Source organism: Lygodium microphyllum, chromosome 30 (genome assembly GCF_053477565.2).
Source record: "Lygodium microphyllum isolate KBCC chromosome 30, Lygodium_microphyllum_v1.1.10, whole genome shotgun sequence".
Lineage (NCBI taxonomy): Eukaryota > Viridiplantae > Streptophyta > Polypodiopsida > Schizaeales > Lygodiaceae > Lygodium > Lygodium microphyllum.
In genome coordinates, this window is record NC_141164.1 from 83173942 (window position 1) to 83200076 (window position 26135).

The 26135-nt window shown below is 45.0% G+C and overlaps 1 protein-coding gene across 2 annotated transcripts in view; it reads left to right on the forward strand.

Moving 5' to 3' along the window:
* The window catches only part of LOC148010054 (Zinc finger, C3HC4 type (RING finger) family protein), a 204293-nt gene that overhangs the window by 92400 nt on the left and 85758 nt on the right, over positions 1-26135 (forward strand). For both annotated transcript variants that reach the window (XM_087672510.1, XM_087672511.1), the window contains 2 exons: positions 5553-8553; positions 8663-8795. In XM_087672510.1, coding sequence (XP_087528636.1) covers positions 5553-8553; positions 8663-8795 — 3134 coding nt within the window. The remainder of the gene's footprint in view (positions 1-5552; positions 8554-8662; positions 8796-26135) is intronic.

Below are 26135 nucleotides of genomic sequence, written 5' to 3' on the forward strand. Positions count from 1 at the left end.
GGGGGGGCAGCGGACTGTCGGGGCGGGAGGGGGAAGTCTCGCCTGGGCGGACAGGCGAGGGGGGAATGGCCAGGTGGGGGGGAAATGGCCAGGCGCTAAATCTAAAGGTACAGATTGTTTGACAGATTCAAACAACTCATCGTGGCTAGGCTGGGGGGGGGGGGGGGGGACAATCATGCTACAGGCGGGAGGAAATGGCCAGGTGGGGCTAGGAGGGGGGGGGGGCAGTCGTGTGGGTGGATAGGCGGGAAAAAACGTCTAGGCGAGGGGGAAACGGTTAGGCGGGGCGGATGGACGGGGGGGGGGGGGGGGGGGGAAACGCGATCAGGTGGAGAGAGGGGTGCGGTCAAATTGGGGGGCGGGTGCAATCAGACGGAGCGAGGGGTGGGGGAAGCTTACAACGTGACGGTGCTGAGCAACACATCATTTGCTAAAAATGTTTGGGAAGTAAGTTAGAGTTGAAGAAGACCCCGTCCTGGAGTTGTGGCTCTTGCAACTCCTCCCCAAGGAGGACGTAGTTAGCAGCCAGCTCCAACTCAGCCACTTCTCCAAAGAACAACTACATAGAAGGTTTGGGACACTTAGGACACCCAAGCATTGTCACTGATTGCATTGATAGTTCAACGGTCCATAATTTTGCATATACGGTCTACTACTTCTTTATGAGTAGCGTGGCTCACACTCAAGTAAATGTTTGTTGGAAAAAATGAGTCACACATTCCTTTCTTGAAAAAGGAGGTTGAAAATGTGAAGATGGACAAAGGTGATGCTAGGACTCTTGGATTGGGTTATGCCAAAGGGGGATTGCTGCAATTACATGCTTACAGTGATTCAGATTGGGCCGGTGATTACTGTAAGCATCTAGTTGCTCTATGGCAAGGGAGTTCAATGTGAAGATGGACAAAGATGGTACTAGGACTCTTGGATTGCTTTATGCCAAGGAGGGACCTTTGCAATTACATGCTTATAGTGATTCAGATTGGGCTGGTGATTTTGATTCACGTCACTCTACAAGTGGAAACTATTTCTTTCTTTATCTTATCTTGCATTTCTTGGCTTAGCAAGAAACAATCCATTGTTGCTACATTTTCTTGTGAAGCTGAGTACAAGGCAACATTCATTGCTATAGTTGAATGTGTATGGTTGAGATGTTTGTTGGCTGATCTTGATGTATCTATCATGGATCCTACTCCTTTGTTTATTGACAATTAGAGTGCCATTGTAGTGGAATGGAACCCAATGTTTCATGCCCGCACGAGACACATAGAGATATGTTGTCACTTTATCAGAGAGAGGCTACATGCAGGGGATATCAGCCTTGTCTACCATCCTATCAATAGTAATGTGGTGGACATCTTCACCAAAGCTCTTCCTCGCCACAAATTTGAAGCATTTCGCAATGCTCTAAATTTGATATCCTTTAGTGGATGATCCTTGTATGCTGATCACTTTTCACTCCAGGGTGGTTTGTTGGGTTTCACTCATACCTACACTCACAAAGGAGTATCGGTGATCTGTAGTAGGACACTTGGCACATTTTACTCTCCGTAGGAGAGGTTTTTTCCCCTAGTCACATTATTTTCTATTTGTGTGTTTATGTTATACAGCTCGGTCACTTACTGTACTTTATACCTTTCAGGTGTGAACGCACCTTAAGGCAATTACTCAACCCTAAGGTCTAACGGTTGTACTTTGTACTCTTACTTACATACTTGAAAATTGCATCGTATGTCGAGCTGTATCTTCACTCTCACTCTCTCTATTGTCTACTTTGTCCCTAGTTGAGAGCTTCCATCTCCATTCTTACATTGGACAGTGCCCTCGCAGGGGAATTGTTTACTTGTCCAAGCACCCTTTTACAATCATTGTAATGTAGAGGATGTAGATAATGATATAATGTACAAAATAATAAATGTCTTTGAAGCAAGAAATGAACCAAAATCTTGTCACCTTAGGAGAAGATGGTCACCCCCTCTCAATGTGGAAGGGAAAGCCATAGGGAATCATCCTCTCCCTATCAATTTGAAGTAATATGGAATGTTGCATCCACGTTGATGCTAGGTAGCAAGTACTAAGGAATTTGTTGGTTGATTGCCTTGATGAAGCCAGTCGTGAAGCCTTGCTGGGAATAGCATCCCTACACTGCTTGCCACGAATATAAGATACACATAGTGGGTGGCTCACCCCAATCTCTGGCAACCCACGTACTAGTTGACCACGAGCATGCCAGATTGGGGTGGCTTACCCAAATCTTTGGCAACCCACACACCAATTGACCCCGAGCATGCTAGATTGGGGTGTCTTACCCAAATCTTTGGCAACCCACACACCAATTGACCCCGAGCTGCCTTCGGAAGGTACTCGTAGTTGAGATGGCCAAACTGAGCATGCTAGAGCTCAATTTGAGTTTGTGAAGAAAGAAGAGAAAGAAAGGCGGAAAAAGACTGTAGCTTGTAGACTCCATTCTTCTCATGTCTTGCTCAAAGAACCTGTTGAGAAACACCATCAAGAACTCAAAAGAAACCTGGCACATAGATCACCTTTGATGTGTGGACATTGTCTTGCCCATTCAGAATCAACTGCATTATCACCCTTGCCTTTGATGCGGACCAAGAACTGTCACCTTTAAGCATAAGGATTTGTCCATGTATTAGACACATATGGGCAATCTAATCGGAAGGAGTCGTGGTGGGAAGTGTCATTGTCCACAATCCACTCACGAGACTGTGGGGCCATCATTGTTGCATTAGTGGCCATCAGAGGAACATCGTCTATTACCTCCAAATGGAGGAAGGCGGCGGATGAAGGAGTAGCTATGGCTCGTGAGTCCTTTGTAGTCTTCTTTTTCTTAGTGTCCTTGTCCTTGTTGGGCAATCTTTCTTCCAATGACTTGTCTTGTTAGAGATGTGGCAAGTAGACTCCTTGTCTTTGCCCTATTTGGACTTCTTGTCCTTTTGCTTCTTATTGTTGTTCTTCCCCTTCTATTGGGAAGATTGACTAGTCAAAGCCTCTGACGTAGGAGCATTCTAAGCTTTGAGTTGTTCCTCTTGGTCCAAGACTATAGGAACCAACTTCTCCCACTTAAGGATCTCTGTCCATCTTGGAGCAATCAAGGTAGAGTAAATGCACTGAATCGAGGCGGTAACTGAGAAAGAAGAGTTATTGCCATGTCCTCCAAGGTAATCGCCTTTCCTTCGTTTTGGACTTGCATTTGCAATTGCCAAAGCTTCTGACATGCTTTCGTATAGAAGAAAACTTATTAGGACTCAAAGTCCTCATCAAAACCTAAAAAGATACTTCATCATGGTCATCCAATTGTACATTTAATCAAGCTTTAGCAATATCTCTTGAGCCACGGTCAAGTACTTGATGTGAGGAATGACTGCTGGAGTGCAAGAGAGTAAGAGGAAAGAATGGATGTAGGCATTCAATTTGTCCCAATGTGCCTATACCTTCATCAACTTGCCTTTCTCATTTGAAAAAAGCTTGGAGGCATCACGGGTCGTAGAACAGTCCATAGTCTTAGTCACAAGCTCTGCTAAATCATAAGACTCTAGTATGGCAAGCATCATTATGTGCCAAATGCAGTAATTCTCCCCATCTAGCTTTTGATTTGAAGGAAGAGCTGGCAACACGTGGACCTTACGGTTCATAATAGCATGAAACTCCACGTCAATTTCGGTCGACATTGTAAATGGAATGACTTGTACAAAAACAAGGGCATCCCCATCCAACACAGTGCACGGTGCTAGTGCATGCTAGGGCTTCCTCCACTCGTCCTCAAAGAGTTTCACCCGCCGGAGGTGATGAAAACTCAAAATCTGCTTCAAAAGGCTGAAAATGCAGCTTTCCCTTGTTCACCAATAGCAAGGACCTGCAAAAAACAACAACTTTGCTCCTTCTTTGCACTGTACCTGTTCACCTTAGCCTCCTTAGGCTGTAAATGCAGGCTTTTGTTGCGAAGAATCCTCCAGATCAGGTTTGCCCATGATCAATCAGTCCTTTTACATTGCTCTGATACCATGTCAGTGGAGTGAATGCAGAAGCATATGGACAAGATTGAAAGACAATAAATAGGAGAAAAGAGGGAGAGAGAAAAGAGACAAAAGAACATAGAAATGTGCAGTTAGTGAATGCTGAAATGAAGAGGGCAGATGTACAAGGGCTGTCAATGTACCTCCTCAAGCCGGATCTCTCTTGCCAATAATTGGAAGACAAGTGATGGAGGGTATGATGGAAAGGGGCAATAAATAGCACAAAAGAAAGTGATGTAATATGCTGGGTGGCCAACAAAACCGACCAACCTGATCAGAAAACTGGCCGAGTGCTCATAAATACATAAAGTAATCAGTGATCTAATGCCTGGTTGCCACCTGGCACTGCCCTAGCAGGTGATAAGGTGCCCGTACATTGTGCAGAAAATGCCTACTAACTGACAGAAAAAATGCATAAGTCCCTATGAGAGAATTGACTGCACCAATTGTATCCTGAGAATGCTAGTCCAGGGGATGACTAATGTCTAACAACCTGATGGAGCACTTGTGAGATAGAGAATGAAGTGATCTGGCCACTTTGCATCTGCTATATATAGCAGAAAAACTCAAAAAGTGGCCGATGGATGCTGGTGGATGACTGCATGAAGTGCAGTCCTATTGCATTTAATGCAGTCACAGAAATGCTGATGTGGCACTTGGGCAGTCCAGAAAAAATTGCAGCCACTCTGGGAGTTGGAAATCATCAGGCAGGGCTGCAAAATTGACACACACACAAAATTGACAAGGTAAGCATAGTCAAAGCTCCAAATGTCCTTGTCAAACTCTGACTAGGGCTCACAACCAAGAGATGATAGACTGACAAACTAAAGGCAGGCTAACTACTGCGACACCCAGTGTTATTGCCTTCAAATTGTTGGGCTGTCTTTTGCTACCTATGGGGCTACTTATATCCAAGGCATTTGAGGCTCCTGGGTGACCTCCGCTTGTCTCTGGCTTTGGGCTGATCCTCTCTTTGCTAGGTTCCTATATAAGAGATTGTTCTAACTTCTGAGTGACCTGACCTCTTGTGGCTGTGGATAATTTTGTAATGGGAGCTTGGGAGATATCATGCAGCATACATATCTAAGCTTAGTGTAATGTGTCTACATGTTTACTTACAGCAAGAAGAGCCTAATACATTTGTAACCTTTGGATTGTTTGCGACTTTTGTGGCATTGCTGGTGTCTCTAACATTTGTGACCCCCATACATCTCTTACATTCATAACTTTTGTAGTCTATGGTTTGTGAGAGGGGGTCAAACCCTTTTGAATAGGCAGTAATATTTACCATGGATCTTATGATATATAGGACAGTTGCATATGAAGTAATGCCATCCTCAATGTTGGAGGGAAGAGGACAGGAAGGAGGATCATTTTCATGTATATACGATTTAAGTTGGATCAAGATTTGGAAGAATGTAATGGTAAACTTGAGTCATGTTGCTAGAGGGAGAGGGAGGGAGAGAGATTTTTTCAGGAATTGAAGTTTCAACACTAACATATAATCATTCTTTGCAGGAAATTCTTATCATATAGCTTGAGCCCAGTTGCTGGTATTGCTGTTCATGTCTCGCGGAACGGAGTGATGCCATCTTGCTCTCTTAATAGCAGCATTTTGGCACCTTTTCCATTACCTTTTAGTTTCAGACTTCCAGTACACATTTTAGGCTGCTTCCTTGTAACACATGAAGGTTTTAGGCATCTTTTTCCAAGCTCCTCTATGGAAACCTCTGAAATGAAAACTGTTAGTTCATCAGGTCCACAACATGTAAGCCTGCCTTTACATTCAATGTGGAATCAAGAGCTAATGGTATGTGTCTGTGAAGCATACCTGCAGCTTCTGAGCGAGGCTGTTCGTGCAAGGCAAGTTTCCTATCCAAAAGGTAACCATTTTGTGAGCTCACATATATCCAGGGGAACCTGGAAGATCCTAGCTGAACAATGTTATTCACTCTGGCCTATTGCTGAAAACCTGATTCAGACTCCACAGAATAACGAAGACAATGCAGGAAGCTTAGAAAGGAAGCTGCTAGTAGATCTGTTGGTTAGACCAATGTTTGTGCGCCTTGCAGATCTGCCTTTGTGGGAACTTCATGGAGGAGGCCTTGCTAAGGCTCCTGAGGGAATTTTCCTTTATCATCCAAATGCTGAAAGAAAACAAATTTTACCACCAGCTGCTGTTTGTGATTATTTAAAAGAGCAGTATAAAGTGTTTGTGGTGCCCTGTGAATTCACGAAGGAGTTGGAGGATGCTAGGGTTGACATAAAGACCATAACACCGAGGATGGTCAGATCTCTTTTGTCTTCATCATTTTCTAGTCCTAAAAATTTGTCATTGGAATGGCATTTAGAACTCCTCGAATACTGCTGCTCTGATTTTGAAATTGTGAATCAATGGTCTGATAGAGATTTTCTGTCCTCAGAGATGAGTAATGAGTTCCCAATACAAGAACGAGAGGGCAGGAGCTCACCAAGCCAAGAAGTGCCAAGAGAATATTCAACATCCTTAAGGAGTAGGAGTTCACTGGTAGCCCAAGATCCAGGGGGGGATGCCTTGGGTGTTGTGGCCAACATTGGACGAGCTATAGTACAGTTTGGAAAGGGTGTTGTTGAAGATTTGAGTACAGAGTTAAGTCAGAAGAATACACAGCAAGGACATTTCTTAGGTTCACATGAAGCGGAATCTTCTGGAAATGCTTTTGAGAAATGGATGAGTGAGCTTAAAGGTTTGCCATGCCCAACAGCAGCTAATGCGATTATCAGATTGGGTATGATGGAAGTTTGGCTAGGAAGTAGCGAGCAGCAAAAGCTGATGCTACCTTTAGCCTCAAGGTTTATCCACTCAGGCTGTCTGGAGAGACCATTGCTCTTGAAAATCTTCACAAACAATGTCTTGCAGCAAAAACTGCAAATAAAGCCATTTGCACCTCAGCTGTTATCTGATAACTTGAAACTCACCCTACCTAAAGGATGGGTTAAAAGCATTGGCCCTGCCCCATGGGTAGCATGGAACTATCTTACTGAATCCAGGGTACCAAGTCCATCATCTGAGTGGTTGCGCATGTTTTGGAAGAATGTTGGAACGTCAACAGATGATCTTTCTCATTTCCAGCAGTGGCCTCTAATTCCTTCTGTACTTGATGATACATTATTAACAAAGATTCAACATAAGGATTTGGTGTTCATTCCACCAAGGCTAGAGAATACTGAAGTTTTTGGTGCAGGTCATGGAATTGTGCATGGTGATCAGATTGTTCTTGATGCCTCTGACTACTGCCAGAGTTCTTTCAAAGACATTCAGGAAAGCCATCCATGGGTTTTTTCAGTTCTGAAGAAATGCTGCATTCCCATTTTTGATCAAAATTTTTTGGATTGCAAAGTGGTGGAGGTCTGTGTCCCTTCAAGTGGACAAAGTCTTGGTCAGGTCATCAGATCAAAGCTTTTAACTGCCCTGCAAGCTGGCGTATTTGTAGCATCAAACTTATCCTTGCTATCTTCTGATTGTGATGCTTTGTTTTCACTTTTTGCTCTTGATTTCCACTCCTCTTCATCTACAGATACTCTGAACAGCAGTGCAGATCTCACAATACTTAGGTCTTTACCGATTTATAAGACAACAACTGGTGTTTATACTTCAGTTGACCCATCATCTCACTGCATTATAACTCCGAAGGCATTTTTTCAACCTCAAAATGACTTTTGTTTACAGTATTATCCACCTGAGATGGGTGGCCTTTTGTATAGAACCCTAGGGATTCGTGAACTATCAAACAATGAATTGCTTTTGCGATTCTGCATTCCAGGATTCAACAACAAATCTGTATCTGATCAGGAAACCATTTTACATTATTTGTATACAAATTGGGACAGCTTACAGACTGATGATACTATTGTAGGTGCTTTGGCAGACATGAAGTTTGTATCAAGTGGGGACCATGCATGTAGAGATCTGTTCAGACCAAGAGAACTTTTGGATCCACATGTGGCATTGTTCAGGAATGTCTACAAAAATAGAACTGTTCGATTTCCATCTGCCAGGTATAGCAGTGATAAATGGCTTGACATTCTCCGCAAGACAGGCTTGCAGTGTGTAGTAGATGCTAAGATTTTGCTGGAATGTGCAAGAGAAGTGGAGGAGATTGGAGTCAATAAGTCAGCAGAAGCTAGTGGAACTAACGTTAGATTAGGGGCAGTACCTGAAGATGTTTTTTTGACTGCAAGCATGGTTGTTGAGGCTGTTTTAGAGAACTTTGCATCTGTTTATGGGAACAGCTTTTGTCAACAGTTGAGTGAAATTGCATTTATCCCAGCTGAGATAGGATTGCCGATTGAAAATGGAACACCAAGCAGAAAAGTTCTTACCTCATACAAACAAGCGGTGCTGATGAAGGACTGGCCTCTTGCTTGGACTTGCTCACCCTTGATCACAAAAACAAATTTTGTGCCTCCAGAATTTTCATGGCCTTCTTTACAGTTACGAAGTCCTCCACGTTTTGAAACAGTCATAAAACATCTTCAGGTGAGCATTATTTTTGAGTAGCATTCTGTGTTCATCATTGTGCCAGAAAACAAACAATTGGAGTTCTGAATGTGTGTATAAAGCTTAGAACTTGGATGTGGTGAATCAGATCGCGGGAGCTCATGATGGTGAAGATATCATGGCCAGGTGGCCCTCTGTGGATGGCAGAATTTCTGTGGAAGATGCATTTTTGGAAGTTCTCAAGTATTTAGACCATACATGGGGAAATCTTTCCTCCTCTGGTAAGCAGTTTGAATGTAGATTGAATTATTACTTCTTGGATTCAACAGGTCTGAAACCAATCTCTTGTTCCTCGTAATTTCACTCTTTGGACTATATATCAACGAGATCACAAATTTCACGATAAGATTGGTGGGCTAGGATGTGCCCGTTGTAGGACCTTATCCTTATCTTAAAATATGCTGATCACATTCTGCTGATTTCAGGTTCCTCTTGACTGCTATCTTGATGGCATGCATTCTTTCTGCACAGAGAGGAATGTGACTCTGAATCTAGGGAAAATCAAAATAATGCTCTTTAACTCTACTATCTGACTAGCAATATGTGGTAGAAGTTAACACACCTTCTGCCTCCCTATAGCTTGTTGACTGGGGTAGTTACCAACTCTCCTCCAAAGTGTAATCATAAAGTTTTCATTAAACCTTAATCCATAAGGTTTAATGTGTAAGGTTCAACTGTTCCTTTGCTTCTAAGTGGTAATGCATACGGCTCTTGCAAATGTTTTTAACATGTCACTCTTATCTTTGATCTTTCCATTCAAAAGGCAACCTTTGTCTCTCAGCTCTATCTATCATGTTTTCTTTACTTATCTCTTCCTTGCCTGTTGCATCACAATGTTATCTATCAGTATCTCCAAATAAAGAATCTACATCCTAAAGTTTTCGGGTCCCAGGTTCACCTTTTGGAAAACCAGCCACCGCTCCACATGAGGAAGTATGCCACCACCAAAGAACCTGAAAAAGCCTGTAACAACACCACTCAACATGCAACTTGGTGCGACAAGAATGTGTGCACATTAGTGCATTGGATTGGGTACTGCAAACAATCTTTTACATTATCTTGATCTGAGGAAAACTGTGAAGAGGTATGGGATACTCTTCAAACTACTAGTAACAGTCTCAACAATTTGAACCTATTTATCAAAATGCAATTATACTATGCAATCTATTAAAACCTAAGCAATCTCAAGCAACACCTTGAAGGGATGAGTCTTCTATTTCAACAATTCACTGCTCTTCCAAGTCTTCCTGATGATGATGATGATAAGAAGGCAATACTTCTTAACAACCTTGCCAAGGAAGACAATATAGAGAGACTTTCCTGTGCTCAAAACGGATTTGAAGAATGAAGAAATGATAGCCATTTTGATGGAGGAGAGTGTTGCAAATGTGACCTTGACCCCCCTCAAGGGGCCTTCATGGCTAAAGACAACGTAAGAGATGCACCTTTTGCAAGAGGCTTAACCATGAGTGACCAACTCTACAAAAAATGGGCCAAGCACAAGAAAGGCACCATACTAACTTACTAAGTGTCCAATACCGGAGCGAACAACTTAAATGATGATCCTGAGTCCTTTACCAACAAGAAATGTATGCAAGTCATTATAGCTTGATGGTGACTGACAAGACTGTGATTGGGCTTTTTACTGGAAATTCTGACCAGTGAGAAGTCCAGTGAGCCATAAACAGGGGTGTGAGACCAATAGAAATTACTGAATGCATGGGGAGATGCGTTTGCCACAAAGCCAAGCTTTATGGATCGGTACTAGAGAGCGAGTGGAGCAAGTGAGCAAAGGGACACAGATGTGGGTTGCATAGATAGATTAGGTCTTGGAGAGGATACTCTACTTTTGATTTCATCTTCACAGTTATAGAGTAGGTTCAAGCCCCTAGCCCTTAGAGGAATGTCAGAGGAGGTCGTCGTTGGCACCATTGTAGTGAAGTAGGGTTTCCCCCTATCATTTACAATCTTTGGGATATACATTGATGAGATCTCTAGTTACATTGGTGGGCTAGGATCGGTGGGAGTTTGAAACCAGCCTTCCTCCTTGGAGAGGATGGTAAATAACTTGATTATAATTACAACAAGCACAAATTTCACATAAATCGAAAATGCAATTGTTGCCACTTAATCTTGGACATTGGACACTTGAGTCTTGGTTGGCCCCAAAATTGGTGTCCACTGTGGTATTTCTTTAACTTGTATTGCTAAAGGTTGAAGTATAGCAAGATCTAGCCTAATCTCATTCAATCTTCAATAGAACTTGTTGTTCATAGCAACCAACAAGCCTTCAAACCAATTTGCCCCTTGTTTTCCTTCAGGATTGGCCTTCAAGTTGCTCCTTGGATGACAAATTCTGCTTCAAACTTAATGTTGGTTGGCTGGCCACTTGAAACTCTTTGAAATCCCCATATTTCAGTTGTTGAATTTCAAGTACCAGGCCTTAAATTTAATTTATACTGTAAATTAGAGCTAGCTGAAATTCTTCAATTGCAGTCTCTTGGGACTGAATTTGGCTGTCTCTTGAGAGATGGTGTGAATTGGCTAAGAGAATGAAGAGGAAGATAGTGAGAGAGATTTTAGAGTTTTATTGTCAAAATTGGCTGATATTTATGATTTTTTTTTGCAAGTAAAGTGTGGCTAATTATATTACTCAGAAGGCTAAATACAACGAAGTGCACATGCTCAACAGACTAGCTGGAGTTGATGCAAATCACAAATCCATCATGTATACAAGCCTCTCAAGGCGATCTAGCGGGGATGGGGGCAAGAAGCCGGGAGGGTGGGGGGGGTGGGGGGGTGTATCGCCATTTGGGGCTACCCGCCTGTATCATGAAGAACCGGTCATGGCCTTCCCAAGTGCGCAGAAAGTGAAACGGAGTTCCTGACGGGCTCGAGACTCGCCTTGCACTTGGTCACACTGGCTACGGAGGGAGTGGATGATGGAGATCCAAAGCTCTGCCAAAGTCGCATATACTGAAAGGCACTCCCCGCCAAAAACCACTTGACAACATGCCTTTCAAATGTGCCATCCTGTAAGACTACTTATGATCTCCCATACCTCTGAGCGCTCTACTGTGGGCTCCAATACTTGGTGGGTAGGTAAAGCCTCCAAGCCGACCATTGCATACGACCTAGCCTCGATGAGAAAAATCCTGTCTTGCATCCCGGCCTCATACAAGAGGTGATGGCCCTGGCTGATTGTCTACCAGCAAAAAGCTCCCCACAAGATACATCCAAGATTGGGTGCCACACGGCGGAGAATATGGCAGGCTCCTCTCTACATGAGCTGTGCCGCCTCGCAAGACCACAGGCAGTGCTTTGGGGTTTCCAAGTGCTGCTGTGGGCAGTGCTTACAACCTCCATCTTACTTCATTTGGGCCAACCAACTCCCAACAACGAAACCCCTTTGTGCCAAAAGCCAAAGGAAATACGACACTCTCCTTGGCCTCTAGTTGTCCCATAGGCGATGCCACAAGGTCCAATGGAAGGCATTCGTGATGCTATCCTCTGCCCAATATTTGTTGCGCGAAGGCGCCCAATCCATGTTTTCCTGCATCAGTACATGTCTACCAATCTTGGTTGTGTACTCCAAGAACCTCGGAGGCTTCTTGGTGACTGCAGTAGCCGGCCATAGCCACTCTCCAGGATCCCACTCCAACTCATCAAGTGGCGTGCTCTCTCATATCCAAAGGTGCCACTCCCGAAACTCCTCCCAGGGCACATAAGGGTCTAGTCGCCAGGTCTTCCCTTGGAGTGCGACCACATGGATCCTTCTCTAGGAAAGGACAACAATCTCCTCATCCTGCTATCCTTTGTTGAGAGTCAGACGCCCCCCATCCTACATGGTAAAGAAAGTCCTGTAGGGGGCATCATCCACTCTACCTGCCACTTGTAAGGGGATACCTGCCAGTGAGAATCTAGCAGCCCACACCTCCCCAGGCTCCACCGATTGTCGGATCAGGGGATCTAGCCACTCTTGAGGGATTGCTGAGTCAATCTCCCTCCTCCTTAGCTCAGCACCTTGTTGACATCCTGATGCCCACTGCAACACCTCTTGATCCATCATCCTATACACCTCTCACCACATCTTGATCGCTCATCTATGTATATCCCGTCCCAATCTCTGACCTGGTGGTTCCTGAGTGACCACCGACTGGTGGTCTATCTCCTCCTGGCAGCCTGGGGGCCTCTAAACTAGGGCCTTGTGAAGGCCTTGCCACACTCGAAGTAAACTGCGGAGGAAGGACGACCTGGGTGGCATGATCTGGGTAGTCATGAAGATCCATCTCAAGGATGGCTTCCAATCCGCGCCAATCCTCGGTCTACACTCCTGGAGACCCTCTTGCAAAAGGACCTTTCAGGTCTGCCCACCTGGTGTGAGACCATGGACCATAAGCTTGCCCAAAAGGGCCAGGCTTTGGAACTTTGGGTCAATGATCCCAAGCCCTCCTCAGACCGATGCTGGATGATGGTCGCCCACGCCACCTTGGCCCAGGAGTCCTTGGAATCATTTGAGCCAGCCCAAAGAAAATTCCGCACTAGGTGGCGAAGTTGAACCACACAAGATGAGGAGAAACACCAACAATAGGCGATGTACCAAGCCGTCGCTAGGAGGACCTAGTTGACCACCAGGGCTCGCCCTGCTAAAGAAAGTTGAATAGTGCTCTAGTAGGTTAGCTTCCGCCTAATAGAGTTGAGAACTAGAAGAATTTGTTGGGTAGGAGTGATGTTGAGCCCCACTTGGAACCCTAGATATCGGACGGTCCTGTCCCCTGCTCACCCATCTGAACCCAAGGTGGACACTCCACTCTGTGTTGGAGTCCGAATGTATATGAAAACCAACTGACTTTTACCAATTGATTTTCACTCTAGCTACAGTGCAAAATACCTCCAGAGCTAGTCTCACTCTTTCCAACATTAGCTCATCATTTTCTACATAAAGGGCGGTATCATCTGCATACTCTGAGTCCAACAGCTCAGTCTTCTCCCTCACTGGAAGTTGCAGGCCATGTAGTCCACTCACTCGTGAGCGGAGAAAAATAGGACATTGCCTCCGCAAAGAGTAGAAAGAGATATGGGGCAAGAGGGCAGCCTCGCCGGACAGATCTCTCTAGCCGAAACTCATTCCCCCTCCTGCCACCAATGAGAATCTTGCTAGTTGCTGATCTGTAAAGTGCCGAACCCATGCAGATCCATGCCTAGGGGAAACCCAGCCTCGCCCTGGTGCCCTCTAAGAAGTTTCAGTCAACCCTGTCCTAGGCCTTCTTGAAGTCTAGGAGTGCTGCCAATCCCTGACCACTATATTGAGCCCACTCGGTCGCCTCAAAAAAAGTGAAGACATTGTCTAGGATGCTCCTATCTTGGACAAAACTTGTCTAGGTGTCATGAATGATGTTTGGAAGCACGGGGCGGAGTCGACTCCCGATCATCTTGGCTAGGGCCTTATAGACCACTGACAACAAGGTGATTGGTCTCCACTGGGATAGCTCCAACCGATCTTCCCCTTTGGGGGGGAAACTGACAAGACCTACCGATAAACTCCGTGGCATCCGTCCTAAGCCGAGAATCTCCTGAAAGACTAGTAGTAGAGGGTCCTTCACCACCTCCCAGTAGGTAGTGAAGAAGGCCTTAGAAAGACCATTCTCTCTTGGGCATTTTTGCCCATTCTGTGCATTGAAGGCCTCAGCTAGCTCCTTCTTTGTGAAGGGGTCTAGAAGGGAGCATCCCATCTCCTCTGTGACTAGGGGCGGAATGCAATCCCAGACCTACTGTCTACATCGCTGTACACTAGACTGCCTCTTGCTGAAAAAGCTATCTGTAGAAGTCAGTGACAATCTCCAACACCTCATCTAGGCCAAACCGAATCCTTTCATGTTGATCACGGAGGCTGCGAATTTGGTCTCCTGAGGTGCGAGGCTGATGCACCTGAAAAAATTCCTTGCACATCATGTCCCCCTTCCGCGCCCAAAAAGCTGTTGAGGTATGGAAGGAGAACTCAGAGCGCTTGTCCTCAAGATTGGCGAGGGGTGCCCGTGCGCACCTCTTCTGTGTATGGAGAATGGGATCCCCTGGCGACTCCTGGAAGCTGTTGATGAAGAGGAAGAGCTATGGGGCATGTGAATGCACTTAGCCGCAAGGGGCGGACCATGGGGGTGATAGATGCTCGAGGCAGTACCACCAAGGCGTCTATCAGCCAGGTTGAGAGGTGTGACTCTGTAGACTGGTAGAAGCGGGTAGCCTATGCGAGGGGCCACTCAATCACATCCATTGGTGAACTCCACTGTGGAGGGGCTTGAGAAATAATGCTTAGATGTGGGACCCCGGCTCCAACCCACCAATTAATGTCCATCATGCACCTTGGCCACTGCTATAGGAAAAGAGTGCTAGTCCTTCTTCTCCCATCCACTGGGAGATGTGGTTTGCAACTTGGCCCCTCACCTCCTCCTCTATTTGTGTCATCGTCTAGTCTCTTGAATGAGAGGTCTGAAAGAAGAAAGCATAGTTTGGTCCATCCGGTGGTGCAAGTAAATGGACCTTGCCTCTCCTTGACTTGCGGACCATGAAAATCCCCACCTCCAGAGGTAGTGGAAACTCTCCGTGCTCCAGAACTCTCAAATAAGACCACGGACCATTGCGGAAAAACTCCTGGGGGAGCAATTGCGCCTTTTGAGGAAATGTGTGATGGGCGACTGGACTTGATGAGCTGGTGGCTGTGTGGGGAGGGGGGGCTGGGTTGCTCGTGAGGAGAGGATGTGGGCGTGTGAGGCTCGTCACCCCTTGTGGGAAGGGGGGGAATAGATGGGGGGGGAGACACATGTACTGGGTGAGGATCGGGGAGGCTGATCGGCGGGGGGGAAGATAGGGAAGAGGACGAGTAAGGGGTGGTGGGGTGATTGGACGTATGAGGTGGGTGTGAGGGGGGGTAAGTGGCTCTAGAAGGTAGAGGTTGTGGGATGGGGTCGGGGGGGGAGGGGGGGGGGACATGGGGGTTGGGGGATATCGGATGGGGGAGGGGGGGTTAGATGCCTTAGTGGGTGATGGGGGTGGAGACCTGTGATCCTGCTGGGTGGGACAAGTGGAGGGGTACTGCGAGGTGTTCTGACAGGGGTCCGTCGCCCGCCCTCTTACTCTCTACTACCGTGGCTGTGTCTGAGGGGTTGGTTGAGGCCCCCCCTGTCGTCTCCCTCTCTCTCGTCGCTGGACCCGTGTGAAACTGTCAGCATCCACCTGTGGTTTTGTCGGCTGAGCCGCCTTGGCTCCGAAACGCGTGCAGTCTATTGGTTGATGCTCAAAGTCATTGCATCGCAAGCATTGGCCAAGCGTGCTGCCACAATAACCTGTTGCGTGAAAGAGTGTCTGCTTGCCTCAATCTCAAGAAACTTGGGTATATTGTTTGTATCTTTTACAACTACTCGTATCTTCGGGACTCCTATGGTTGTCACTGCATTTGCGAAGGAGGGAGGAAGAACTGTGCAGAAAAGGCGTCCAAAGTTCTCCACTAACTAACTGTACTCTACCGTTAGTCTAGGAAATAGAAGGGTGACAGGGTGTCTAGGAAACCTGTTGTGAAGCGTGAACTCCTCCACTGTGAAGCCACTATACCAAGGAACCATGTAAATGACCCCCTTCATGGAGGCATAAGGTGAGCTATCCACTAGCTCGTGGGCTGCATCTACGGAGGTGAGTCAAACCATGAAGATCTTCTGACCCATGAGAACTGCCTCTGCAATCTGCGTTGTGCCAATGCGTAGTGTGGAATGGAGCTAATCTCGAAGCTGGTGGGCCCTAGATGGAGAGTGTCCTACGACCTGTCTATAGATTGCTATTTCTTTCAGTTCCAGCTCTATGGCATGGATGGAAAGGAGTTGTTCCTCAGAGAGAACGACGAGCAAGGTGTTTGATTGGGAGGCACTCACAGAATGCTCCGTCGAGGTTTCCATTGTGCGTCAGTGCTGGGGGCTACCAATTTAGCTGCTGTGATATCGGGGGGAATGTTCCTACAGACTGAGGGAGCAACGAATGCTAGTGGTATGAACGTGCAGCATAGAATGGAGGCACCGAAGCAGGTTGACTGGGGAGGTCTTTTGTATGTGAGGTAGGGGGCAGAACCGTCACAGTAGGTCAATAGGTACTTAGAATTGTCCCTCCCACATGCCCAATCAGGATTGCCAATGTGTTACAAGGTCTTCAATTTACAGATACTCCATTTGCCATACATTGCCTTCACGATCAAATATATCAGACACCATGAAATTGATTTGGTCTTTCTTCTTGAGGCTAGTCTGTACAAAGAAGTTAGAGATGTTCTTGCACTGGTTGCATAGTATGGGGGAGTTTCGGAAACAGGGGAAAAAGAAACGGGAAAAATTGGAGTTTTGGGATTTCAACCAAATTTTGGAAACGGGGAAATGGTGTTTCGGATTGTACACTTAAAAAAATACAATAATATGTGGGTATGTAAGTATATCAATGCCTTAAACAACAACATGTATCAAAATTTTATACAAAACTTTGAGTCTTTATGCCATATGATTGAAATTATGATTCATTACACATTTTATGAGTCAGGAGTCATGAGTCACGACTCACGAGTGAAGATTAAGGGGTCAAGATTGAGGACTCAATGGTTGAAACTTAAGACAACTTAACACAATTAAGACTCAATTTTCAAAACTTAAGCCAACAAAATGAATTAGAATTTATGACTCATGAATAATGTATGATCTAAAGAGCAGTGAAGACTGACATCAAGAACAATGAAACAAGAATCAAGATGTATAATAAGTGGGATCAAAATACAATGATAGTAACTATGCCATGTGAATAATCTGTCAAAACTCCAAAGTCCAGTGAAGCTATAAGTATCAATATCAATGAACAACTTGCAACTCTAGTCTGGACTCTGCACTACTAAACTGACTCTTGTATATCACGACTCACGAGTCATGAATCATGACTCATGCGGACTTTAAGGATCTGTGCACCATCTCCTCGTTCGACTCCGAGAACCCTGATCGAGAAGTTGATGAAGTAGCCTCAGCCTCATCCTCAGACTCTGGCTTTGACTTTGCTTGTGATGCATGACCATGTGTGGCCCTCACTCTAACCCTTCTCTGTGTAGGAGTCTCATGCACCGGTGCCGATAGCTCCTCATAGAGCATGGAGTAGATATCCCACTCCTCTTGTGGTATCTGCGGAATGTCACACATCTTCTCTATATTAATCTTGTGAACATTTATCTATAAAGGTGAGCGATCCAAGCAAATTAGCAATGCCAAATGCCAAGGACTCAAGGTTAAAAAGTTAATTATACATAATACTAATCATTACCAATTTACCTGTGAAGGCTCAGGGGACAGAGCGGTCCTCTCAAGAAGCTGGAGATTGCAATGGCAAAACACTAAACGCTCTAGTTGGGCAGTTTTGAGCTTGTTTCTCTTTTTGGTGTGGAAGAGGGTCCATGTGCTCTAGTTCCTCTCAACAGGTCCTGAACTACAATCTTGTGAGAGGACCTGAATGGCAATGCGTTTCTATTCAAATTTAAGAGATTGAGGTTAAGTAATTGGCAATTGCTAATATGCATGCCGCAAAATCAACATTTGAGTGGGCAATAGATTACAAAACTTGTTACCTAGGTTACATAATGCATTAGATAATCAAGGTTCAAAATATGAAAGTCACCAGTCACATACTAAAGTAGGAGCACAATTGCTATATTTCTCCCACCAAGAGACAGGTTGAAGCTGTGTCTCTTGAAGCCTAGCTGTGGGTCGGCCAAAATGAAGAGAATGATTGCGCAATGGCATCAAATCATCCTCTACTCTTCTCATTGTATCTATATCATCCCTTGTGAGGTGCCTCATGTATTCCATGAAGCCCTCTAACTCCTCGTTAGTGTACCGCTTCTCGCTACGCCAAAGGGGATGCAAGATATGTGCAACAGCATGGATTGGTTTATGGAACCAATCCCATCGTGCATTCCACACTGCACGAATCTCATCAACCCCATAGATAAAATAAGTTAAAAACTTAGAAGTTAGAATAATGATCAATCATCAAGGAGTGGTTAATACCAAATAATTCCATGTGTAAAAGCTAAACAAAAACTTATTTGTCTTGGGGCAAAAAGGTGTTGCGAAGCAAGGCCTTGCGAATTTTATCCATTTACTCAATAGAAGCCCCAAAGTACTCCTCTCCATATCAGTGATGCGCAATACAGTGTAAATAAGAGCGAAACTTTTTACCAATGCCTTTGCCTCAATCCACCAACTCTCATTTAAAATATTGCACCTAAAAGCAAGAGCCTTTGAAGACTCTCTCTCACTCCATGTGAGCCATTCTTGGCATGCAATGGTCCGTATCAAATTTGGACAGACCCGTATCAACCTCTTCAATACAATAAACATATAAGCAAATCTAGTGGTGGAGGGCTTCAATAGCTCAAGTGTGATATTGGCTCGAAACATGCTTGTGACGGATGGCCTCTTCTTCACAAATCTTACCATACTTGTTGCTGTCCAAAAAATGTCATCCACCCAAGATATTTGCCCAACATCTTCAATAAGCAAGTCAAGGCAATGGGATACACATGGAGTCCATACTATGCCAGGAAACTCCTCCTGAAGCATACGTTCCATAGACACACAATTGCTTCCATTATCTGTCACTACCTGCACCACATTTTGGACTTCTATGTCTATGATGACCTGTCGCATGTGCTCCCAAATGAAAGCTCTTGTGATGGTAAGACCTAAGGCAGAGGCATTGATGGCCTTAATGAACATGGTGCCTTTACATGAAGACACCAAAACATTGTAAACATTCATTCGGCGCTTATTTGACCATCCATCGCATGTCTTCTTTAAGGGCTCCAATTGAGCCTCTATGGATGCTTTCTCCTTTCGATGCTCTCCTATGCGTAATGCATTTGCGGATGGGCCTTCCCACTCACACCCTATGCGGCTTATTGCCTTGATTGTCTTCTTCCATTGATGTGCAGTGGCCACATCGAAAGGGATAGCACACCGAATAAATAAGTGTGTGAGTTTCTTAGTTGCCTCCAGAATTGCCTGTCTTTGAAGTCCTACATAGACACTTGCACCATGCAAGGAGCCGTTTTGCCCACCACCACTAGAAGATGGCAACAGGGTCCTTTTTGCACTTGGACCCGATACGGATATGGATGCACTTCTTTTGGATGAGCCACTAGCACCTCCAATTTGGCTAGCGCCACTAGGCTCACTAGCTTCTCTTTGCCCCACTTGTGCTTCATTAGCCGGATGTGGTGTTGATTCATTCTCTTCTAGCTCAATATCCATACGCTTTCGGTGCCAAAGATGGAGACTTACTGTTACTTTTGCCAGCACATTTGCGCAAGGCCCGATGTCTTTGTTGGGAACGCATGCCAAGTGGTCTTTCACGCGCGTTACACTCGCCGATTTCTCGAATCCACAATAGTTGCACCGCCGCTTCTTTGATTTGTCAGAGCCCTCGTATCCCTTTATTGGAGTTACGTGCCTCCAATATGGGTCCGGCGCCATGATATGATTAGCCTTTAGGACCTAGCTAATGGATTAAAGGAGGAGAAGAAGAAGAAGGAGAAGGAGAAGGAGAAGGAGGAGGAGGAAGAAGGAAGAAGAAGATGATGAAGAAGAAGAAAGAAGAAGAAGAAGAAGAAGAGCTTAGAGGAAGAGGAAGAGGAGGCGGGAACTGGAGGTCTGAGGAGGAGAAGGCGAGAGTTGCTGGAGTGTGCCGTGTGCGGCGTGCATGAGTCGGGAAGGAGAACGAACCGAATTGCAATCTGGCGCTGGATAACCACTCTGAAACGGGCCGCAGGATCCCGAAATGGCGGTCTCCCGTTTTCGTCCCGGTTCGAAACGTCGGGTCTGAAACGACCTTTCCGGATACTATGGCTGGTTGCCTTGAAACTGGATGACCTGGCTAGGCTCCGGATCGTTTACCACAGTCCTGTTGCAGCAGAACTCCTTGAAATCCTTCAGTATATCCACAGGCGCTCTAATAATGCAGAGTTGGGGTAGATCTGGTGGACCTGGCGAGTCTGGGCTGAGGTGGTGGGTGCTGGTGGTGTTCAGTAGGTGGCGCTTGGGACAGGGACAGGGAGCGCAGAGCTGGAGGGCGCCTGTAGCACTGGCAGCGCCTCTGGAATAGGGCGTAGGGAGTTGCTGTGGTGGTGTGGCGCAGTGGGCGAGCGCCTGCAGCAGGCGGATAGGCCAAGGGCCAAGTGTAGAACTCACACAACAGGCAGCATAGGGACTGGCGGGTGACTGCTCAAGTGGTGGGCTCTTTTGGAGACGAGTAGGGAGCGGCGCTGCTGGTGCTAGCAATGCAAACCAGGTGGTGTACTGCAGGTGGCACCGGGGGCTGGCCGCTGAATGCCGTGCAGTTGGCGCCTGGAGCTAGGGGAGCTTGTTGATGGCGTCTCCTTTTAATTCTGCATAGCGTGGCAGTAGATAGTCAGTCACAGGCAGGCAACAGGTCAATTTTGACAATGCGAGGCAATCGTCATTGTTTCCAAGGAAGTGACGGGCTAGTGGAGACCACACGACAGCAGGCGACTGCTCATGGCAGGTCTGACTACAACATTGATATTTAATGCTACCCTACTATGAATGGCTAATTGACTGCAGCCCACCATTAACAGGAGTCCCACATGCCATCACCTACCCTTGTGTGTCCCAAGCTTGTTGGAGGGTAGATTGACTCGAGAATATGTTGCACTTGGAGCCATGGAGAGCTAGTGTGCACACACGGATTTTGAGGAGCTTGAGATGAAGCTCTAGTTATTTGATTGGGTGGTCACTTGAGGACCTTTATGTGGCGCTCTCACCTGGGGGACCAAGCCTCTCAACCAAGAAGTGGATCTACAACATATTTGCCATATTTTATCAATCTAGTATCTATTCTTGTCTTGACAGTTGATTATTATATGACTTTAGTCTCATTTATGAGTTATTTATGATATATTATGATTCATTTTGGATTTTGATATTTTGTCAGTTTGTTTTGGAATGAGAATCATGATGCTGCAGCTTGACTCAATCCATATTTTAGATGGGCTATTTACATGTTCATTTCAATTTTCTTTGTGTGATATGTATGAATCATAAAGTTCGAGGGTATTGATTCTAACTCTGACATAAGTCAATAATTGATCATGGATGTGTGACGTATTATTCTCAATTGACTCTCATGTATTGTCACTCAAGCTCAATTAGCCTTTTTTTGTTTAAGAGTGAGTTCCATAGAGGTTTAATATTTCCCTAGTCAAAACTATAAAAACTCCCTATATTAAAAAAACCCGCATTTCTCATTTTTGAAACTTACGAAACACATTTTTGATGTTTTGTTTCTAAATGCTTCTAGCTGCTATGAATGCCGGTGATGATAATTTCCTTGATGATCAAGAATAGGTCATTGGTATCTCGCAAGATACGAGCAGAGATTGGAGCTCCATTGATGGTAGCAGAGGCCTGCTTCCAGACAGTCTCATTCATACATGTTGAGAAATCAAATGATGTATGCCTAGAAGAGGCTTTGTATAAGAGAGATGACAAAAGTTGTATGCTCCAAAAGAGATGTCCAAAATCCCATAAGCATAGAGAGGAAGAGTGGTACTATCCAAAAAGGCTATGTAAGCATGTACTTGACACTCATTTCAATGTAATGGTACTATCAGTTTGAGTTACTCAAGATTGTCTTTATGAGTCCAAGCTAATCTATCTTGGAACCTAATTCACTTGAGTTACAATCTCTTCTCTCTATCATGTATTGATTCTATGATTTGCATCCACCATAGCTAACTAACTCTAGATCCGTGTTTCTCAACATGGTATCAGAGCCATGGCCGAGCTAGTTGGCTAGTGTGTGGGCACTTTCTCAATCTTCCTTTCTTCCATTCTCTCATTCTTTCCATCTCTCAAAGTCATCCAATGTTTGTTTGTTCCTCATTTCAAGATTAGGAGGTTCGAGTATTGAGGCTTTGCCAAGTTTTTTTTGGAAGTGCTGCAGTTCAAGAAATCGTGGAGAAGAGATCAAAGTTTATTACAAAGAGGCATCGCTTTTCTAAGGAAGAAGTTTTTAGACCATCTTTGAAGTGTATTCCTGTCTACTGGGGCCGTGAGCTGTTGCAAATACCATAGAAGTACATTTGATGTATTCAAGAATGGAGAAAGGTTACAGCACAGATCGTGTACAATGACAGGCCATGAGTCATGCCATTATGGGGCTTTGTGTCAAAGATTCACTGATGTAACAACGCAGTTTACTCACTGTCTATGTCCAAGCTCAGATCTTGAAAAACGCATACGAGCTAGTCAGAACATTGCGCTTCCTTAGGATTAAAGAGATAGAGAAGAAAGATAGAGCTTGAAGCTCTGAAGCTTGGCGCCGATTGCTGCTGCCTTGGGTGGAAGAAGAAAGCTTTCCATCCACGACGCGCCATCAGATCGAGAGGAGGAGACAGAATCGAGGGGCATCCACGATGTGCCATAAGATCGAGAGCAAAAGACATCGCGAAATGCTTCAAATTTGTCACGAGGAAGAGCTTTGGTGAAGATGTCTGCCACATTATTGGTGGTAGGACAATAGACAAGGCTGATATCACCTGCATGTAGCCTCTCTCTGACAAAGTGATAATGGATCTCAATGTGTTTCGTGTGGGCATGAAACACTGGGTTCCGTGCCACTGCAATGGCACTCTGACTGTCAGTGAACAAAGGAGTAAGCTCCGTAACAGATACATCCAGATCAGCTAGCAAGCATCTAAGCCATACACATTCAACTGTGGTAGTGAAAGCTGCCTTGTATTCAGCTTCACATGACGATGTGGCAATAGTGGATTGTTTCTTGCTAAGCCAAGAAATGCAAGAAGAGCCAAGAAAGAAACAATTGCCACTAGTGGAGTGACGTGTATCATAATCACCAGCCCAATCAGAATCACTGTAAGCATGTAACTGCAGTGGTCCCCCCTTGGCATAAAGCAACCCAAGAGATCGAGTACCCTGCAAGTAACGAAAAACATGCTTGACAGCTTGCCAATGTGACATACGTGGCTGATGCATATAGCTGCTCAAAGCTGAAACTGCAAACTGTATGTCTGGCCTAGTGTTGCATAGGTAGATAAGACATCCAACTGCAGGAGCATATGTATGTATATCAAACAAATCACAGTCATCATGTAATGACAGTTTCAGTCCAGGTTCCATGGGGGTACAAACTGGCTTGCACTCCTGTAAGCCAAACTTCTCAAGAAGCTGCCCAATATACCTTGACTGTGATAGCCCAATACCTCGAGCATCATGTATGAACTGGATGCCCAAGTAGTAATGCAAAACTCCCAAGTCAGACATGTCAAAAGTTTGCTGCAAATTTTGTTTGAATGCTGAAATCTGATCAGCATGTGTTCTAGTGAGCAGAAGGTCATCAACATAAAGACATATAATCAGCATAGATCCCCCTTCTTTACATACGTAAAGGGCAGACTCAGATGAGCTGTTTAGAAACGCCTGACCAAGCAAGAAAGCATCTATTTTTGCATACCAATCTCTAGGAGCTTGTTTCAAACCATATAGTGCCTTTTTGAGCTTGCATACCAAATGTTCTGAGCCTTCAACTGCAAAACCAATGGGCTGCTGTACATAAACTTCCTCTTGAAGTTCCCAATGTAAAAATGCAGTCTTGATATCCAGTTGATGCACTGTCCAACCATAATGTGCAGCCAAAGCAATCATAGACCTGATGGTCGTCATACGGGAAGTAGGAGCAAATGTCTCCTCATAGTCAATGCCCTTTTTCTGTGCGTAGCCTTTAGCTACATGCCGTGCCTTGTATTTATCAATGGATCCATTTGCTTTCCTTTTCAGTTTGTAGACCCATTTCGTTCCAATGGCTTTCTTCCCAAATGGCAAAGACACGAAATCCCAAGTTTGATTCTTATTGATAGAATCTAATTGAGCTTGCATTGCTGCCATCCAATGCACATTGTGTTGTGCATCCTCAAAACATTCAGGCTCTTCATTATCAGAAGTACTTGCTGCCATAAAAAAAACCATGGTATGTGCTGAATCATGCAAACGAGTTTGCCTTCTAGTACGACCAGCCATGGGTGCATCCAAAGGACTATCTTGCATAGTCTGCAAATACCATCTAGGTAACTGTCTAGCTTCCTGACTGTGTGCAAGCTCTTGCTGAATTTCAGTTTCAGTATTATGCTGAATATTCCGATCAGCCAATGGCTGAATTTCTACACTTTCCATAGGAGCAGTTGGTTGAACATTAGGTTCATTTTCTGAAGCTACAGATGAATCACCAAAAGTAATGGGCAGCAGCCCTTCAAAAACATCACGGGCAGCCTGATATGCGTCCAAACCAGCCAAGGATAATTCTGATTTTTCATAAAAAACAACATCCCTGTTGACAAAAACCTTCTTTGTAATGGGATCATAGAGTCTGTAGCCTTTCCTGTCACTGCTATATCCCATAAAAATGCACTTAACAGCCTTGTTGTCCAACTTTTTTCTATGTGCCTGTGGAATATGGGCATAGGCAAGACACCCAAAGTTATAGAAGTGGCCAACAGAAGGTTTACGGCTGTTCCAAGCCTCGAAAGGTGTGATGGTCTTCAAGGCTTTGGTAGGGCATCTGTTCAAAATATGGCAAGCACACATGACTGCTTCCATCCGAAAACTATGAGGCAAGCTCTTTGCCTTCAGCATACATCTGGCCATCTCCATGAGTGACCAATTCTTCCTCTCTGCTACCCCATTCTGATGTGGAGTATAGGCAGTAGTGTACTGATGGACTATGCCTTTCAGCTTCAAAAAAGAATTCAGCATAGAGGACATGTATTCCCTCCCTCCGTGAGAACGGAGAGTCTTAATTTTGCATCCAGATTGATTTTCAACAAGTGCACTGAAAGCCAAAAATGGATCATACACGTCTGACTTCTTTTTCAAACAGTAGACCCAGCAAAAACGTGTAAAGGCATCAATGAATGTCACAAAATAATAACAACCGGCCAATGACATTGTTTGCATAGGCCCACAAACATCTGAATACACCAAGTGCAATCTGGTTGTTGCTCTGAAAGCAACATCACGGGGAAATGAGAAACGATGCATTTTCCCCAAAATGCATCTCTCGCATAAGTGCTCAGGAGGTCTCTCCAAGAGAGGTAAGCCATCCAGCATCTGAGTACGCTGCAAAAGCATCAAGCTGCCAAAGTTTACATGCCCCAAACGAGGATGCCATAACTCAGCCTGTATCATAGCAGGAGTAAGAGTGGATGTCAAGTATGCCGATTGATCTACTGAAAGAGCATCCAATTTATATAAACCATGACACAAAGATCCTGTCAAGACCAAAGTCATGCGTGCTTTATCTCTAACCATGCAATGGTCATCATCAAATGTGACCTGCAAACCACAACGTGCCAAAGAAGAAATAGAAAGCAAATTCTTCTTGATCCCAGGCAAAAACAAAGCATCCTGCAGGCAGAGAATAGAGCGATCAATGGCTGTGAGTTGAATCTCCCCAATATC